This window comes from Pseudorca crassidens, chromosome 9 (genome assembly GCF_039906515.1).
Source record: "Pseudorca crassidens isolate mPseCra1 chromosome 9, mPseCra1.hap1, whole genome shotgun sequence".
NCBI classification, from domain to species: Eukaryota; Metazoa; Chordata; class Mammalia; order Artiodactyla; family Delphinidae; genus Pseudorca; species Pseudorca crassidens.
Genome location: NC_090304.1, coordinates 105,435,183 through 105,454,883, shown reverse-complemented (window position 1 = coordinate 105,454,883; position 19,701 = coordinate 105,435,183). Strand labels below are relative to the sequence as shown.

The window sequence follows — 19,701 nt, the reverse complement described above, 5'->3', positions numbered from 1 at the left end:
GGTGAGATGCTGGAGCAGAACTGGGCAGCAGATGGGGCCGTAGGGGAGCCCCCCAGGGCTTCTGGGAAGTTCCCTTACAATCACACCACAGGAGCAACAGGAGGCAGGAGGGCACAGGTTCCCAGCCTGTGCACGCTGCGTCCCCACAAAGCAGCACAGGGCTGGGTTTCAAATACGGGAGGAAATAGAGTAAGATCAGTTATGGCATCACAAGGCCCTCTAGGAAAACTAATAGGCAGACTGTTTTAAAGGAAGCTAGTGGTCTTGGAGGCAAGTTCATTTCTATGAATACAAGACAGTAAAACTCAAGTTAATACATGGTCAAAACAAAAATTAGAAAAGTAGGTCCAGAAACAAACCTCTATAGATGACTGCAAAGACCAGTAGGACGCAGCAGGGGACAAAACCCAGGGATGTAAAGTGTCTAAACACAAAAACTATACTGTACAAAAGAGACCAATTTTTAAGATGTGCTGGCCTAGAAAGAGATTTCAAATATTAATTCTGGTGGGACCCTCAGCTAGAAATAAACTGATATAAAAATGATCTCTTCAATATAATCATGCATTCCTAAACCTTCAAGAACAGTTTAAGTAAGGCATACTTAATATTAAAAAGTATGGAAAAGATATTTTTTAAATAGTACCTTTGCAAAAACCAACTCTTGTACCTACTGTCTTTGGAAATCCAAAATCATTTCCTGAGGACTAAAAACAATAAGCGCGACCATCGGTGCTGCCCGACCACCGGTCAGAGCGGTCTCTCCTCTGTCTGGTGTACCTGGGACTTCATCTGGGCCGCCTTTTCGGGGTCGACAGCCAGCACGTGCTGGTAATGACGGATGGTGTGGAGGCGATCTTTGTTCTCAGCCCGGACGTAGCGCCGCAAGGCTTGGAGAATGCGATGGGGCTACAAGAGAGAACAGTGGTTTTCACGTCCAGAGACCAGGGAACTGAAAACAGGCAGGAAAATGAAGCTTTAAAAACTCACTAAGAAAGTCAGCCTCAGCGAGGGCCAGGAATGAAAGCTGTACCTTTAAGAGCTTTCGGTTACCAAGTAACAAGAAGCTACCCTTCTAAGTAGCAAAAGCTACACAGTTATAGTGGCTCCTCAACAGACAGCATTTTCCAAAGTCGCTGGCCCACCGTCTTCTGTCTGTCTGTCCCCTTTCCTGAGCTCGGCGCCTGCCACCATAACTACAAGCACAGGGTGACCTGTGTCACCCAGAAGACTTTACTTGCTTAAGGAGGCTACAAATACCCTCCTTTTCGATCCTCTCCGTCCCCCAGAACAAGGCAAGTTAGAGCTAAGGGATAAAGTTTGACACCACTGGCAGATAAGAGCTGCGATATAAATTAACTTATCATCTTATTTGGAATAGAACTGGTTCAAAAGCCTTTGTCCATGGAAGACGTGTTTTTATTCTTTGAAAGTAAGGCTACTATAAAAATGCAATAACTGGGGAACTACCAACCAACACCCTGATGTTCTGCTTTTCCAGTGGAAGCCGTGTCCACACCACAGGCGGCCCACGGGCCCTCAAGCGCGATATGAGCTCGCACCGGTTCTACACATGCTACTTCAGCGATTCTCACCCGTGGAGGGTCGGACTGCAGGGCCGCCAGGTAGTTCTCCAGCGCCACCCGGCGGCGGTCGTTGAGCATGGCCTCCACCCGTGCCAGGTGCGTCTCCACCAGCTGCTGCTTCTCGCTGGCCGCTTCCTTCTCCAGGGCCTTCACCATGGCTTGGAAGTGCTAAACCATAAAGCAGGAACCACATCGAGTCAACGCACCTGCGGGCATCTACACTCACGGTGTCAGACCCCACTCTGTGCCTCTCCACGCCCAGCGCCCCGGCACAGAGTCGTGTGGAGCGGGGTGAGGTCGTAAAACACCTCCTCTGACTTCCGTCTGGACACTTACAGGTGACCCTTGAACATCGCAGGGGTTAAGGGCACCGATCCTCCCCGCGGTCCAAGATCCCAATGTAACTTACAGTCGGGCCTCTGTACACGCGGTTCCGCACCCACGGCTTCAGCCAACCGCCCGTGTGCGGTGCTGTGGCCTTTACCGTTGAGAACAATCTGCGTGTAGGGGGACCCACGCGATTCAAACCCCTGTGGTTCAAGGGCCGACTGTACTTCCCCATCTAACGCCAGCATGTATGTCTGGGCGTGGGACGGGACCCTCAGCACCTCCCTAACTGAAATCCCTGCAACGCAAGCCCAGGCCTGGGCTCTCCGTGTGCACCGCGAGGAAAGGAAGGCCGTCCTTCCCACACTGCAGCAAGGCGCCCCCAGACCACAGTCCTGTCCTGCGGCAGGTGAGGCCGAGCCATTCACACCAAGTCCTGAAGGGCGAGCTCCCTGCGGGGTGCCTGGCCAGGTCTGCAGGCAGGTTGAAGGCTGCCGAGCTAAAGCTCCCTGCACGGGGTGCACTGGCTGTGTGGAAATTAACATTCGCGGATTTTCTAGGTTACTGATAAAAAAGCAAAGGTGAGCCGATAAAATAGCAACATCATGAGAAGAGAGGCTTCAGCTAAACATAAACACAAGCCGATTTAAGATGTAACTAGTTCTATGAATCCCAAATCAATCCTGTAAATTCCTGTCAACAACCTCCTCTAGTCAAAGGGAGGCAGCTGCTGTGAGTCTGATTACATTCTTAAATCCAAAGTTAAGATAAACTGATAGAGAGATTTATTTTCTGCCTTTTGACTTTTCAATAAGTCTGCAAAAAAAAAAGCATTCGGTACTGCAGTAGTGCCGGAAAACAAGGCACAGCCTACGAAGGAAGATGCCCGAGGACTTTTGCCGGGAAAGCAGAGTAAACACAGCCGAGCTAAGGTCACTTCCAGGCATGAGTGAGGTGTGCTCTGCTCCGAGCTTCGGTTTCCCTCCACCGTAGGTGAGCAATTCTAGAGAACGCCAGTTGGTAGGTGAAAAACAAAGCAGGCCAGTGAAAATTTCCTTGTAACATAAGCGCTCAACCAAAAGGGGGTGTCAAACTCTAACTTGTGGGGACTCCGGCTCCGACCATACTCCAAAGGGTCAGCCTGGGAGCCCCTCTCTGGAGGACACGTCTCACCTGAATGAGAGTCTGCCTCTCTGCTTTGGGGAGGTTCTTGGCTTGAAGTTCAGCCTCTTCCCATTCCTTCTTCACCTGGAGCAAAGGTCAAAGCCACTATAACCAGAATAATCTCTGAAACAATTCCCCCATTTTCTAAAAATACTGCCAAGCCCTGAATGTAATGTGGAAAAGTGCACAAGGAAATCACATCCCACAAACTCGTGAGCTCAGGGTTTGTCCCAGAACTGCTGCCTCAGAAGATGCAGGGCGTCAGCTCTCGTACCGACTTCTCAGAACTGATGTGGTTAAAACAGAGTAACAAGCATTTCCCAGCATACAAGCCCACCACAGGGGATGTGTGGGATTTTAGGTGGTTCCCAGACCTAGCAAAAAATTCCCTTTTCAATTTTTTTTTTCAACCTTTCCAAGTAAGTCTAGGAGAAAGCTGCACTCTGGTGCTCTGTTGCTCTGGCACTTATAACTCCTTGAAGGAAAAGAAAGCATCCCTGAAACTATGCAGGCCACAGTATCCAGCTGGAATGTTTTAACACTGTTTGCTTTGATCCAATATCTTTTTCTAGTTACCTTGTTCTAATGGTAAATGATACTAGCTTTCTACTTACAGTATTGATATAAAGTTTCCTTCTTCAAAATAAAAAAATTTAAAAAGCTAGTTCATGGCAAAGAAAAAGCAGCAGCACATAATGTTTACAGGAAGCGCTCCCCGGCAGAGTCTGGAACAGATAAGCACTCAGAGGATAATTCCATTATCATGGACAGAGGGAGGGGACTAGCTCCGCCCCGAAGGCAGGCCTGCCTACACTCTCACACCTCACCTGTCCTAACTCGGTTATTAGCGCAACAACCTGGGGAGGTGGCATCCCTCTGCTTCAGCCACGAACCCCAAGTCAGCTGATGCCTGACAGCCCGAGGTTTACCCTGTCCATCCGGTTTCGGTGCCGGATTTCCAGCTGCTCCTTGGCCTTCTGGAAGCGCGCGTGCTCGTTGTCATCTGCTGAGGTCTCGAAATACACGTCGACATCATTGGTCGGCAGTGGAGTTGGGGGAACTGAAACAAAGGGACCAGAGGGTTCTCTCCAGGGGCCAGCCCCACGCTGAAGTCGCACGATGCTCAGGGAGCAAAGCCTGGCTGGGCCTGCAGACGGGACCGGCGTGTCCAGCCAGCACCGCGCTCAAGGGCAGGGTGCGCCCGTCTGCTGGGACTCCACTCCATCTTCCTTACCCAGTATCCAGCCACCAGGCCTGTCCACACTCCTCCCGTGCTTCAGGACCAGTGAGGCATCTATTTAGGACTTCAGGGGCAGAAAAGGAAACCACTTCTATACCTTCCCGCAGTTCTTGAAACCTTAAAACCTAAACAAGAACTACCCTATTGAGAGCATCTGACCAGAGACAGGGCTGAAGTCAGATGTGCAAAGGCACTGCAGGGCTCAGGTCTCCTCTTTTTCTCTGGCTATTTTTAGGTCACAACTCACTTGGGGCAACTGATTCAACTGAATGTTCTTTGCACACAGACTGGGCAGAGAAAGTCCAAATGCTCCAGCTCCAGCTGCTTAGTTTTCAGTTCCACTGGAGGTCTTTCAGCCCCAGCCCCACAGCAGGGGCAATGTATTGGACAAGGGCTTACCACGAGTGTGAAGATGCTTTGGGCTTTTCTATCCATGGCACTCACTGGCCCCACCAGGCCACCACCCAGGGAACAAACCCATTAGAACAAACACTCCGCACTAGTCTAAGTTCCTGAGTTCCTACCAGCCCCAGGCAGACGTGCATCTGCACAAAGGAGCTTATCCTAACCCAGGAAGGGTTGAGATGACAGGTCTACCTCTTAAGAAATACCTGTGGAAACTCTCATTACCCCAACTCACTGGGGATTTCCCAGGCCAAGGAGGAATGTCAGGCAACCTGCTTACACAACTTGCTCCATCGGGACACACTTGAGAGCCACTTGGAGAGCAAAGGCCAAGTTCAACGAATTTTAATTCAAAAACAAATTCTCCCAGTTTCCAGAACTGCGTAATTTTAACATGAGACCAGCTGTGTAACCGATGAGTGTGACCACAAGTAAGTCAGCCACTCCGCAGTCCTTAAGTCGGGGTGTCTTCATTCACCCTCTTTTACTGAGTTTTAACCCTAGAAGCTATGGCTTAAGTCTTGTCAAGAACGTCTGCCTCCTACGTTAATTTAAACAGGATCTCAACAGCCGATTTCCAGACTCTAACTAAATCAGAACATATACAGCTAGCTTCAGAAACCACATTCCCCACAATACTCAAAAGCTCAGCCAGGAGAATTTCGAAGCACTGAAGTCCACTGGTGCCAACAAACACGTCGCCATTGGCGGCTCGTGTCCGCAGCTTAAAGGCTTACGTGTTGGAGACAGAGCCTTTGGTCCATATCCCCGGGCCGGATGAAGGTAATACAAGCAAGCGCAAGCTGCCTCCGCCCCACCCCACCCCCGCCCCACTCCGGAAAGAGAGGGCAAAGGGGCAGCAGGTCTGGAGGTTTGGTTCTGAAGACACGATGGGATGGGCTCGAACCTAGAACCACATCCCTCTGTCTGTGTGCAAGCAACCAGCTCAGGAAGCCGGAAGTGCGCAGGCCTCAGTCCCCTTCAAGGAGGGAAGCAAATTTGCCCACAGGACCAGTGATGCTTCCAGGCTCCGAAGCCCTCCAGCCGGGCCCCAAGCACATGGCCTGTCGGGAAGCACAACCTTGCAGGCTTCGCAACTGTTCACGCTCCAGCCATCTGCCAGTCCCCAGTGTCTTACGACACCGTCCACCAGATCCTCTGGGTAAAGACTGCACCTCCACATTCAGCGAGACCTTTAACGACCCAGATTCCTCAGGCTTTGACCCCAATCAGCGTTTTGTTGCCCCTTAGTTTAAGAAGTTTTACAAAGCAGGAAGTATCACAATAATTTCTGTCTCCATCTTTCCTAAATAAAAAAGTTTCTGCCACCAACGTTCCCTAAGGGCTCATTTGTCTTCTCATCTTTTCAATCATTTCAAATAAAAAGTTCACCAAGCAGCAGCTGGAGTGGAAGCACTAAAAGTAAATCATATCATATTAAGATTTAAATAATCTTTTGGTTGGGGAAGGAAAGAGGGAACAAGATGGCATATGAACAAAAAACCGTCAGAAGCTACAGCCACAAATCTTTAGGGCAAATACCAGGAATGGCAGCACAGCTCATTACTCTAGAATCAGAATGAAGAAGGGTCTGCCTAGCCAGAGGGTTTTCCTACACACGGGTCAGAAGTGCTCCAGACGAGAAAGAGGGTCTTAAACAGGAAAAGGGGGAACTATGAAGAAAGGCAACCTACCGACAGCGAAGTAAACCTGACTCAACTGAACGCTGAATTTCGTTGTGACCAAAGAACGCATAAACTAAAACTCCTAAAGCTAGCCCTGATCCAGCGCTGCCAGAACACTGGGGAAACGGAGTCACCACCATTGGCTGCAGAGCACGCTCCCTGGAGTGCATACAGCAAGATGTTCCAATGTTCTCGGCTCCCTCAAGTGTCCTTATTGTCACTTCTTTGGAGAGCGGGTGACCCCCTTAGCTAGTGTGCATCATGGGGGGTCGGCACAGGGCCGCTCAAGACAAGAGTGAGAGAGAAAAGCCTGGACACAAGATGTGCAGAACTCACGACCTGTCCGCTTGTCCTTCGTGTGTTTCAGCCTCAGACAGAGGAGGGCAGGGCCGCCTTTCCAACCCAACCAACACGGAGGCTCCGGATGAGAAAGGGCAGGCCCCTGGCTCCCCGCTGTGGCAGGGAGGGAGCGCCACCTCCTCTGCCATCACTGCTGCCATTATCACCGCTGTCATCACCTCCATCACCACCATCACCTCCACCATCACCATCATCACCTCCACTACCATCACCTCCTCCACCACCTCCACCATCACCATCACCTCCACCATCACCATCACCTCCACCACCTCCACCATCACCATCACCTCCACCACCACCATCACCATCACCTCCACCACCTCCACCATCACCATCACCTCCACCATCACCATCACCTCCACCACCTCCACCATCACCATCACCTCCACCATCACCATCACCTCCACCACCACCATCACCATCACCTCCACCACCTCCACCATCACCTCCTCCACCACCACCACCACCACCTCCACCGGCCCACGGCGAGCACAGGACACGGAAAACTGAGCTGACAACTGCCGACAGGAAAGCAAAGCTAGATCTAGAAAGCACAGAGAGAAGAGCAGACAACCAACAGCGAACACCGAGTGGGCAGGGAGCACCACACAGACGCGGCCACGAGGACACCGGAGGACAGAACGCTGGACGGGATGGAGCTGCACAGCCAGGGCGGCGGGACTTACTCATCACTTTACACACAGCCATACAATACTCCTCAGACTCAAAATTGTTCCTGTTGCCGCCGCAGCCGCCATATATAAAGCGCACGCACTTCCCCTTGGAGAGGTCGAAGTACCACCGGGGCATCACGGCCCGGCAGGGCCCCGTCAGCGCCTCCTGGGAGCAGACAGCTGTGTGGAAACGGTCAGAATGTCAGCAGGGGCCGGGCAGCAGCTCCAGGGGTTCACAGAGCTACAGACCAGCAAGGGGAGAAGGACCAGGCGACGCTTAACATCAGCGAAGGCCAAGATGGGGCAGCACCTGGCGCCCAGGCCAACGAAGTTGCCAACTCCTGCCGCCAACCCTGAGGATGTGGTCGTTTTCCTTCCTGATGCAAGAGAGACCCTTAGGTGCTGAGAATATGGACTGGTGCGTTCTGCACTGTCTAGAGTCTAGAGCGGGGCAGGGCTGACATGGAGGAGCCTCACGTTTCTGATCTGTGAAGCGGGGACAGCTGCCGGGTTTGGCCGTCTTGGGGGTGTCAAGGGCAGAAGGGGACAGTGCAGGTGCAGAGGCTGTTTCCGTGGCGGTAACCACCGTAAACGCTACTTAGGCCCCTGGAAAGGACCAGTGTATGTTTTATGTTCTCCAGGGTGAATCACAAACTTCTGGACTCATTAAGTCATCTGCTCCTGGCTGAATCCTGAATAATTCTTCAGATCTTAATTGGTTTCGAATATACTATCAGCAGGAGGCTGCACATAAAATGGTCTAGAACTGTCGCAACTTTTTTTTTTTTTAATGGTGAAATGAAAACACTGCTGGCCCTGATCCCTTACCCGGTAGGTCATCAAATTCCACCCTCCCAGCTGCAAACCTCTTTCTGATGGACAAACAGGGCAGCCTACAGATGGGAACACACTCAGGAAGGGAACCAAGGAAGTGACTTCCACTCCAAAAGGTTGGGGCTTCAGTAGTCACTGAGGAAGGGGAGCCCCCTCAGGAGAGAACATTTCCCGCTGGATGTGGAAGAATCCTGCCCGAGGGCAGACCACGTGGTCTCTCTGACTCTCTAGTTAAGTCCTTACAATGCGAAGCTTAGTTTCCTGATTAAAATCTGTCAACCGCCAGACCTGCAGTGCCCAGAGCTGACCTCACCTTCGGGGCACGAAGCCACCCTCTTGACTTACCTGTGAGGAAAGCAGTCTCTAGGCACATTAGAGAATATTAACAAATTCTAAGTAAATAACCGCCAGGTGGACTTTACAGCCGCGGCTCTCCGTGGGGTTACCTCTGACGCCGTAAGAGATCTCCTTCTCTGCAGCGGTCCCATGGCGGCTGGACTGAGTCGGGCTCTCCTCGTGGCGGCCGTCTCCCTTGAAGGCGTCGTAGTAGTAATTGCGATCTTCCACCACTTCCTCCTCACCCTCGTCCACAGCTGCTTCTGTGAAGTCTTCCAAATCTGCTTCGGTAGGAAATTCACTAGAGGTCACAATAAAAAAGGAAGGTTAATACCAGTTGCTATGCACAGAGCGCAACAATGAGTCCCTTCCCTGTTCTGAAACACAAAGACACAGGTAGGAAATAAGCTCAGCCCATGGTGAGCCGTGCCGCTAAAGCCCTCAGCCCGGCCGCCTCAGCGGAAGGGGACCGCCAGGCAGCAGGGGCTGGGCTAACCTGCAGAAAGGCATGTGGCCGGGGTGACACGCAGCTGAAGGCCACTGGCGTGCCTGGGCTCAGCCACGGCCTAAGTGAGATGTGCCGGCCCAGCTCTGGCAGGAACGGGCAATGCCCGCTTCGCCCGGAAGCCAGGGACCAGCAGCCACGGCCACATCCGCAGGCTCCGGGCAGGAGGTTACCTTTTATAAATATCGTAGTCTTCCTCTTCATCGTCCTCTTCATCGTCCTCTTCATCATCCTCTTCATCGTCCTCCTCCTCTTCTTTTGACACAGCAGATTCAACAACCTTTGTCTGAGGGCAGCACACGTACTCGGTGCCGTGGAACTGGTCCACCCCACAGGGGAGCAGCATGCCATAGCTGTACAAGGTCATTCCCTGAGTCAGGCAGGCCTGAGGGAAACCCACACACCAACATCAGAACACAGCAAGTGTGGCCAAAGGCCCCCGATCCCCAGCTTTACCCAGAAGAAACCCTTACCGAATCACAACGTGAGCCTTTCTCACCGACACATCCATTTTTGGCCAAAAAGTTGCCACCCTACTATTTTAAGATTTACAAATTTTGCTTAATTTGCAAGGGGGAAACATCATCTGGGCTAAAACCAATGAAAGCCCGAAGTTGGAATAAAATTAAGGAAAGGGGGTTTCTTCTAGTAATTATCGACGTGGGTGAATGGTGGTCAATGGTAACATACCTTCCTAATGGGTGAGGAATTCAGAATCACTTCAGAACTAGACAAAAGAAAGGCAACTGGCTGGAAAACCAACTTAACTCAGAGCACAAGCTAAGAAAGGGTCATTCTCCCCACGGGAAGAATGAAATGATATCTAAATCTGACAGCATGCATGTCCAGACACAGATGTCCTATAACTGGCTATTTCCACACACGCCTTAGGGTTTGGGTGGCCTTGCTGGGGGCCCTGCCGACAGAATCCTTACTTAACGATCTTTTTCCTGTCCCTGACTTCAGGGGCTGAACTGTTAATACTGTACTTCCTTACAAAAATATCTGTTCTTCTCCCAAATAGTTTTAATTTAAAAGATACAAGTAACTGTAAACTTTGATGAGATAAAGGGAAAGAAAATTAATTTAAAATTATGGTAAGGGGCTTCCCTGGTGGCGCAGTGGTTGGGAGTCCACCTGCCAATGCAGGGGACACGGGTTCGTGCCCCGGTCCGGGAGGATCCCACATGCCGCGGAGCGGCTGGGCCTGTGAGCCATGGCCGCTGGGCCTGCGTGCCCGGAGCCTGTGCTCCGCAACGGGAGAGGCCACAACAGTGAGAGGCCCGCGTACCGCAAAAAAAAAAAAATTATGGTAAGGTGTCGAGAAAAAATACTACTTTACTAAAAAACAACGCCCGACTTTTCCCACCCACTCCTTTACCTCTTTAACCACAGTGTGCCAGTGCTGATGATTCTCGCACACTTCCATCCGCTCCTTGTGGAAAAACTGGCACTTTTCTGGAACTAGCAGAACGTCACTTACAAACTCGCCCACTGGAAAAGAGAAGCTTTGTCAGAAGCAATTCTGATCATGATTCAAGGTGAAAACAACCCTGACTGCAGGTTACCGTGACGGTCACACAGTCACGGGCAGCCAGGAGCAGTCTCTAATGCATATAAGCTGATGTACACCTCATCTTCCAAAGCCAACTGGACGTTTCAGCTCCAGGCCAGCAGCCACAAGAGCTCAACACTCTGTTACAACCGCAAAGCCCAGGACTTCCTCACGCCTTCCTGACCTCAGTCCCGTAACTTCTGGAGCAGGGCTACGGCACCCTACGGGGGAAACAGGAAGAGAACTCCCGTGCATGACCTCAAACACACACAGCTACTCCCCACCACCTCTGGCTTCACACGGACAACATTCCTACCCTCTTACTTCTATTTCTGCCCACATCAGTTCTAATAACAAAACGCCCAGGAAACTAAGACTGGGTGTTCTCCTAAAGAACAGGTGAATCTTACTTTAGCCCTTTGTGGACCTACAGACACCTAGCTCTAAGACAAACCACTACTGCGATAACTGATGCAGGTACAAATCATCAGTGGAGGGTTAATTACGAAGGGGAACACGTGTCTTTGCAGTGGGAAGGGCTGGCGGACACTGCTTTAACTGGACAAGCTGACTTAAGTGATGTTCTAAGAACAGATCACCTACACAGTCTTTCTGCCAAAATATGTCATTTGACTCTAATCATACAAAACAATATGACAGAGATAGTGCTAAACAAATGACCTAGACTCTTAAAAGATATTATTTAATATATCTTAAATATTTTATATATTTAAGATATCTTAATATCTTTAATAAAAGATATTATTAAAAGATATTATTGTCATAAAATATTATTGTCATAAAATATTCAGGGACCTCCCTGTGGTCCAGTGGTTAAGACTGCACTTCCAGTGCAGGGGGCACGGGTTCAATCCCTAGCCAGGGACCTAAGATCCCGCATGCCGCCAAAAAAATAAAGTAATATAAAATAAAATAAATAAAAGGTTCAAAAGAAAAAGCTGAGGAACTGCCTAGATTAAATACACTGTATGGTCCTTTTTAAAAGGAAGCTGTAAAGGCCATTATCTAAACATTTAGGACAATTGTCCCATGTGTGATCGCTGTATCACAGTCATACAGGAGAATGCCCTCGCCCGTAAGAAAGAAAAGCTGAAAACTACTTGGAGGTGAACTCTCTTAACGTCCCAGCTCACTGTCAGATGGCCTAACAGTGAAAAGTAAGTAAGACACACACAACACACAGTGAGATGGATAAGGCAAAACTGGGAAACCCAGGTAACAGGTATAGAGTACTGTATAGACTACTGCATTTTCTATAGGTCTGAAACCTTTCAAAAATAAAAAGCTGGGGGAAAAATACACATAGCTGCTTAGAAAATAGAGTCCTTATCTCTTAGAAATACATGCTGAAGTATTTACAGGAAAATAAAAACGGTATCTGTGACTTGTTTGCAAATAACGAGGGGGAGGTCGGATTGGCCACAGACAGGGTGAGTGGTTCCTGAACCGTTACACAGCACATGAGGGCTAATGCGATAATCTTCTCTGTGTTTGGATATGTTTGTAACTTCCATAATAAAAAGCTAGAAACGTAATCACTGGCTCATCACCCAGAGAACCTGGTTCAGTAGGTCTAATGTGGGACTCAGTGATCTGCACTGAACAAGCATCCCAGGCGCTTCTGATGCATCACCAACGTGCTCTACCGAGTGCAAGAAAACCAAGGTGGTACTTAGCTCAGGAGAGCTGCAATAGGTAGGGGAGGGAAAAGGAAACAGGCAGGCTAACCTCTGAGGTTTAAAAAAAAAAAAAAAAGGAAAAGGAAAGTCTAATAAGAAAGTAATCTGGCCTAAGAAGGTCTTAGGGGGAATTCCCTGGCAGTCCAGTGGTTAGGACTCGGCGCTCTCACTGCTGGGGCCTGGGTTCAATCCCTGGTCGGGGAACTAAGATCCCCCAAGCCAAGTGGCACAGCGAGAAAAAAAAAAAGAAAAAAAAAAAAAGGTCTTAAGACTTGAACTAGCGGCAAGTCTATATGCAGACCCGCTCCCCAGCCTCATTGCAGCTCAGGCCTCGGTCTCTGGGCCTGAGAAGTCTGTCCTCCCGCTGCCCATGCGGAGGCAAAGGGCAGCCCCTGATCTGCTGTGAGGGGGAGATGTGCTCCCGCCATCACAGGTAGCCACCGCACATCAAAACAGCCTTCCGCGGGGCAGTGAGGTTTCACTCTGCCATTAGCACGGGGACTTCGGGGACCAGATAGCTCAATTTGACACTAATGCAGGAGCACAATGGTTAGTTAGACACGGTGCTGCCCTCGAGGGCCCCAAAGGGAGAGAGAAACAAGCTTTACCCATCAACCAGCCTTAAAATCGAAGCTTAAAAAGCAAAGCCCAGGGGTAAACTAGGATTCGCCTCCATCAGGAGAAGCACCCCGAAACTCAGTCTAAGTACAAATCACTGAAATTCTGGCATCCAACCACCAGCTCACACTGTGGATGGTGACTGTATGGACTAAGCAATCTTTATATATATATATATTTTTTCTTTTTGTTTTGTCCACACCCCCTGGCTTAAGGGATCTCAGTTCCCCGACCAGGGATTGAACCCGGGCCTCGGCAGTGAAAGCCCATAATCCTAACCACTAGGCCACCAGGGAACTCCCTATGTTTGTTAATTTATGACAAAAAAGCAACAAAAAGTACACTTCAGAGGCGGTGTGTACAGGGCTAAATGCCAGTGTTTAATCTCAGCACCACTGCTACTAGCAGAGAGGTCTTGGGCGAGTTACTCAAACTTTCTGTGCCTCAGTTTCTTTATCTTGCTGCTGTGAGGCCAGATGTAACATGTACAACACGGCAAAAGCTTAGAGCAGAATCTGGTACATAGTAAACACTAAGAATTATTTAAGTATTAGCTCTAATTACTGATGTTAATGCTGTTAGTTTCAAGTCCCAAGTAACTAGTTTTATACAAAGCAAACTATACAACCACGGTTATCAAGAAATCTACAGTTAGGCAACAGTTCATATCCTTTAATTTGTAAAACCTCAATTTTATATGTACAACTGCAACATCAGAGAAAAAGTTTAGACGGCAATTTCACTACTATATATATTCTATAGAAACAATAACCAAACTGGGTTTTAAAAATATAGTGGAGTACGACATATCGTTTCATCTTAGTTAAAAATGCATTAACTAAATCTGCTTATATTACACCTTAGATAAACCCCAAAATGATATAAAGTAAAAAAAGCAAGTTATAAAAGGTCAAGTGCAGTATGACACCATTAATGTCAGTTTTAAAACACAAAAACAAATTGTTTATAGACACATTCGTATGCAGCAAAAGTATAAAAACAGGCATGGGAATGATACACCCTGACAGTGGGGTAGCAGTGACCTCCAAGGGTAGGGAGGGAGGGAGGGAAGGGATGTAAGGATGGGACTCTGGGACATTTAATCCCTTAATTAAAAAATAAGATGGAGATTAAGCAAATATGGCAAGCCCGCACGCAGCAGCAACAAAGACCCAACGCAGCCCCAAAAAAAGCAAATATGGCAAAATGGGGAAGAACTTAAATCAGGACAGTGAGTACATGAGTGACTATCATATTATGTTTTATTTTTTCAGTATGCTTGAAATATCTCAAAATGAAATTAAGTTTAAAATTTTAATGCAAGAAATTTAATAATTAACTCCATGCTAAACTGTAAGATTAAACGCCATCAATCTTCTGCTATGGAATCATGATTAAATTGATCTGACCTCTGAAAACCAGAAAAGAACTAACGCCACTGATTTAAAACAGAATAGCACTCCTTGATTCAACAATTCCAATTCTAAAAACGTACTCTTAGGAAGTAATTAAGAAAGTGAACAAAGATATTCATTACAGAATTGTTAATATCAAAAAACCGGAACCAGGGCTTCGCTGGTGGTGCAGTGGTTAAGAATCCGTCTGCCAATGCAGGGGACATGGATTCAAGCCCTGGTCCGGGAAGATCCCACATGCCGCGGAGCAACTAAGCCCGTGCACTACAACTACTGAGTCTGCGCTCTAGAGCCCGTGAACCACAACTACTGAAGCCTGTGCGTCTAGAGCCCATGCTCTGCGACAAGAGAAGCCACCACAATGAGAAGCCCACTCGCCACAACTAGAGAAAGGATGCTTGCAGCAACGAAGACTCAACACAGCCAAAAATAAAATAAATAAATTTATTTTTTTAAAAAAACCAAAAACGGAACCAACCTAAATGTTCCTCAGTAGGGAATTAGTTAAATAATGATACTTAATGGAATACCATGGGGTTATAAGAAACATGGTTAAATATCTGTATATAACATGGAAACATTTCCATTTCCATGACGGTTTAACAATTTTAACAATCATTAAACAAATAAGCAAAGGAATAAACACACCCGATATCCCTAACCTCTCCTTAAGCCTGGTTAACTCCTTAAGGCTAAATCTGTTTAAAAAGACAGACTCAAAAGATGTATGCAGCCCTAAGAGTGGTACATAATAGATGTTCAATAAATGTCAATTTTTTTAAAAAGCACTAAACAGGAAAGCATATTTAGCATGATCCAATTTAGGGGGAAAAAAAAAAGCATTTAAAAGCACACACATTTCCATGCGTATCCAAAGAAAAAAAGTCTTGTCTATACACCAAAATGTTAATATGGTTAATGGAGTGCAGAAACTGGAAAGGATTGTTTTTGCTTTCGTTTTTCCCAATTTGTTTTATTTAAAACAAAAACAAAAACTTTTTAAACATGTAAATTAGAGGAGGAACACATTTCAATCCCAGCATCAGTTCTGTCATTTCACTGCTACTTTTTGCCTTTGATACAAGTAATTATCAGAAACTTCTAGGAAAAAGACTGACCTAAGCAAATCAGTATTACTCTGTTTTACAGAAAAACACTGAAGATGGTTTGGTCTCACTTTAAAAGTTTATCTAAGGTTGTAACAATTCTCAATTTAACCTGCTGGAGTACAATAGACAGTGCCCACAATTCCCTAAGTCACTGGAAACCTATATTGTTTTTGCTATTCAAGGCAATAAGTTGGTCAATGAACACGGCAATTTAGCAAAATCTGAACTATAGGCTTTCATTTAAGCTGCATTTATGATTTATCTTCAGTCTCCACTCATTCCCTGTGATACTGTTTTTCTTTCCTACCACCTCCCACCAGCAGGGTCATGGCAGCCATCAGGTCTTAGAGCTTTTTCAGAGTTGATAAAATTCCTTTCAAAGTTAACAACGGCTGCTCACCCACTTGGGGAAGCCCCTCGATACCAACACTCATATGTATAAATAAACCTACTGCAAAAGTACTCTGTGGCTGGGACTTCCCTGGCGGTCCAGTGGTTAGGACTCTGTGCTCTCACTGCCGAGGGCCCAGGTTCCATCCATGGTCGGGGAAATAAAATCCCACAAGCCACACAGTGCAGCCAAAAAAAAAAGTGCTCTCTGGTTGCAAACAGGAAGACCATGTCATTTACGGGGCCCTTGGAAGCTGTAAGCAGTGGGGCAAAGGCCTGCTGTAATGAGAGAAAACCAAGAAAATAAACCTGACCACCCAACGTGAGTTTTTGAGAGGTCTGGTAGCCACCCTTAGCAGATGTCTTGGAGGTAAATAGGGCTCTGAGAAGTTAAAGAGCCTGAACGATCGTCATGAACAGAAGCATACACCTTGCACAAGGGCCCACAGTGGGAACAGGGTGAACTGCTGACGGGCTGTCAGGAATTCAAAGGCAGAAGACGACTTGTGGACAGACACCTGCAGTGGACAAAGTAAGCTCCAAGCTCACTCCGGGCCCCACCTCAAGCTTCTGAGAACAAGACCATTCCTGGCAGTCTTCACCACAGTAATATTCCCATCCAAATCTCCTTCCAGAAATTAGCAACAACAGAAACAGTCATGGGCTCACAAAGCTCTCTTCTTTTGATGCAGGAGCCAGTCTATATATAAATGTCAGAGATGACTAACTCCTTCCCCCCAAATACCAGCAGCTTTGCTTCTTCACAGTTCACCAACTCTATCCCACTCAGATCATCCTAATTATTTAGATAAAATCTTCTGGATAAACAGGCAATTCATAATAACGTAAGATGTAAGATTCATTTTGAGAGGCAAGGTTGAAGTATGACTTCTCACCAAATATACTGAATATCAGTGAAAAGAGTCACACTGGTGGGTGGTCAAGCATGCTCTCAAAATAGGGCAGAACTGAGTGACAGGTGCACAGATGTCTACAGACAGCGAGACACCAGGCCTGATGCCAACACTACCCGTTACCTAAATTCATTCTCAAACAGCCTTCAAGAGTGCTAATCAAGACACGTCCTTCCCCTAAAGCTAGCAAAACAATGGCAAACCAAAACAGTGTCTGAGAACGTCCATAACGCCCCTGAACAACCAAATCAATTAATACGGGTACCCAACCAATTAGATAGAGCCTGTTTTCCCATCTCCTTGCCCTTTGGCCTGCCTGTGCTTTGGGTTTGCTGGGCAGTAATATCTTAAAGGGGGTTTCAGGGCTGAAGCTAATCACACTATGGCCATCTCTTTACTGCAACACGTGGTGTTCACCTTAACATGTATAAAAGGACTCACTGTGGTTATTTCTGGTGAATCAAATATATAGGATGCTTGCTTTTTACTGGATTAATTTTTAGTAGTTTGTATGTTAAAAGAATTGTGTATGGTTGTGCAACTCAGTGAATATACTATAAACCATTCAACAGTACACTTTAAAATGGATGAATTATAGAGTATGTGAAATATATCTCAACAAATCTGTTTTTAAGAAGCAGAGAGACTGATTATTTACAGGGAATACTGAGCAAATAAATATACTGAGGATAATGGGATTGGAGGTATCGATGAGCTCACTGCTTTTAATATCCACATGTATAGAAATATAGATTTATATGTGCATGGATGTGTGTACATAAATGTATTTCACGGGTCTGTCTGCTGAGTGGGCCTAGAAGCAACAACATAATGGCAGTAAGCACACCTAACACCCAGATTTTGGTTCCTAAATACCATTCCCCACTAAATAAAACCACCTCTTCTCGGAGAAATGGCTGACTCCAGGGGTGGGGCAGGGAACACAGGATGAGCCTGGAGCATCTTTTTGTACCAGAAAGTACGGAAGCTTTCAAAGAATAATAGGGACATAGCAAAAAGACACAGGAGTCAGCATGAAGGGGGACCCACTGGACAAATCTGGACAGTGAGTCCATAATGAAATGAATAAATGAATGCAGACACCATCTTAGCCAGCTGATAAAAGTTATCACGGGTCATGAAACAAAGTGACATCATGCAATTCCTCAGAGAATTCAGAGAGAAGAACACTTCTATGACAGTGCCCTCAAAAACACACAAATCAAAAGGATCCTGAGACAGACCCAAACTGCATTCTACAAAGTCACTGGCCTGTACTCTAAACACCAAAGTTAAGAAAGACAAGGAGGGGGCTTCCCTGGTGGCGCAGTGGTTGAGAGTCCGCCTGCCGATGCAGGGGACGCGGGTTCGTGCCCCGGTCCGGGAAGATCCCACATGCCACAGAGCGGCTAGGCCCGTGAGCCATGGCCGCTGAGCCTGCGCGTCCGGAGCCTGTGCTCCGCAACGGGAGAGGCCACAGCAGTGAGAGGCCCACGTACCGCCAAAAAAAAAAAAAAAATCAAAAAACAAACAAACAAAAAATGAAAGACAAGGAAAGGCTACAGAGAGAACTAAATGCAACATTGAAACAATGAATTAGATCCTGGTGTTGTTGGAACAACAGGTGAAACGTGAACAGGGTCTGTAGATTAGATATTATATCAATGATAATTTCCTGATTCTGACGGCTGTACTATAGTTACATAGCAGAATGTCCTTGTTTATAAAAAATATACATGGAAGTATTAAGGGATAAAAGGATACCATGTCTACAACTTAAATGATTTAAAACAAAAACAAAACCTGCGGGGAGATACAAGTGGTAAGATTAATTTTACCATATTAATCAAATGTTAACAGTTAGAAAATCTGAGAAAAGGATTTAATGGAAGCTCTTTGTACTATTTTTGCAACCATTCTGTAAACTTGAAATTATTTTAAAACTGTTATTATTTTTATTTTTCCTATTTTTGGCCATGCTGCATGGCATGCGGGATCTGCAATGGAAGCGTGGCATCTTAGCCACCAGACCGCCAGGGAAGTCCCGTATTATTTTTAAGTTAAAAAGGCAAAAGTAACCCTGAAAGACTAGAACCAAAAGGCTTTCTAAGGAGCCTATGGTAAAAAGAAAGTGGTGCTGATAATTAACCAGTGCCTGGGGACTCTAAAGGGGTGGGGACGGGGACAGAGAGACATTACAATCTTCTGCTTCTCAAATGATTACAAGGAATTGGCAGTACTTTTTTCCTAACCTCCCTTAAACTCCAGTCACCTGGTCCCCTACTAGCTTAGGCTCAGGCAACTGTTTTATTTATTTAAAAATACCAACAGGTAGCTCTCCTTCCTGGTTAAGAAGTTGTCCAAATGGATGCTGCTGTAAACACAATAACTGTCTGAATTGTGTAAACACAATAACCTCAGTAACACTGAAGACTGTATTATGCATTATTCAGTGACCACAATGCAAAGAAGGTATTGAATGGTTTATGGTCAAATTGTTTTATGCATCTAGTTAATGACAATATCATGCATCGTCTGGTTCTCTGGCACGGAAAAACTCAAACTAACATTTAGAAAAGAACATTTTCGCTGTGCACCAGCTATGGTAGTGGTCTTGTAATCAACAGACAGCATCCTAGTTCCAGGCACCGTCTTGACTGCGGGGACAGAGAAGACTAAAGCCGTGACCCTCCTCCCAAGGTGCTCAGAGTGTAGCTGGAGAAAGACACATCAACAGACCGGCATCGTGCAGGGTGACGGGGCACGGGCGGCAACAAAGAGGAGCTGAGAAACCTGGACGTCAAGACAGAAATTAGAGCAGCAGGAAAGGCTTCCTTTAAAGGAGGTGTCCCTGAGATGAGTGTGAAAAGGAGAACTCGCCAAG

At 47.0% G+C, this 19,701-nt stretch overlaps 1 protein-coding gene across 6 annotated transcripts in view; it reads right to left on the bottom strand.

Annotated features, from left to right (window-relative positions):
• Nucleotides 1–19,701, bottom strand: part of APLP2 (amyloid beta precursor like protein 2) — a 72,482-nt gene that overhangs the window by 12,596 nt on the left and 40,185 nt on the right. For 3 of the 6 annotated variants that reach the window (XM_067751577.1, XM_067751576.1, XM_067751578.1), the window contains exons 4-11: nucleotides 10,498–10,610; nucleotides 9,290–9,501; nucleotides 8,722–8,912; nucleotides 7,454–7,621; nucleotides 4,007–4,137; nucleotides 3,087–3,161; nucleotides 1,596–1,754; nucleotides 781–909 (exon numbers count right to left, since the gene is read on the bottom strand). In XM_067751577.1, coding sequence (XP_067607678.1) covers nucleotides 781–909; nucleotides 1,596–1,754; nucleotides 3,087–3,161; nucleotides 4,007–4,137; nucleotides 7,454–7,621; nucleotides 8,722–8,912; nucleotides 9,290–9,501; nucleotides 10,498–10,610 — 1,178 coding nt within the window. The remainder of the gene's footprint in view (nucleotides 1–780; nucleotides 910–1,595; nucleotides 1,755–3,086; nucleotides 3,162–4,006; nucleotides 4,138–7,453; nucleotides 7,622–8,721; nucleotides 8,913–9,289; nucleotides 9,502–10,497; nucleotides 10,611–19,701) is intronic. The other 3 variants (XM_067751580.1, XM_067751581.1, XM_067751579.1) reach the window with 2 other exon arrangements.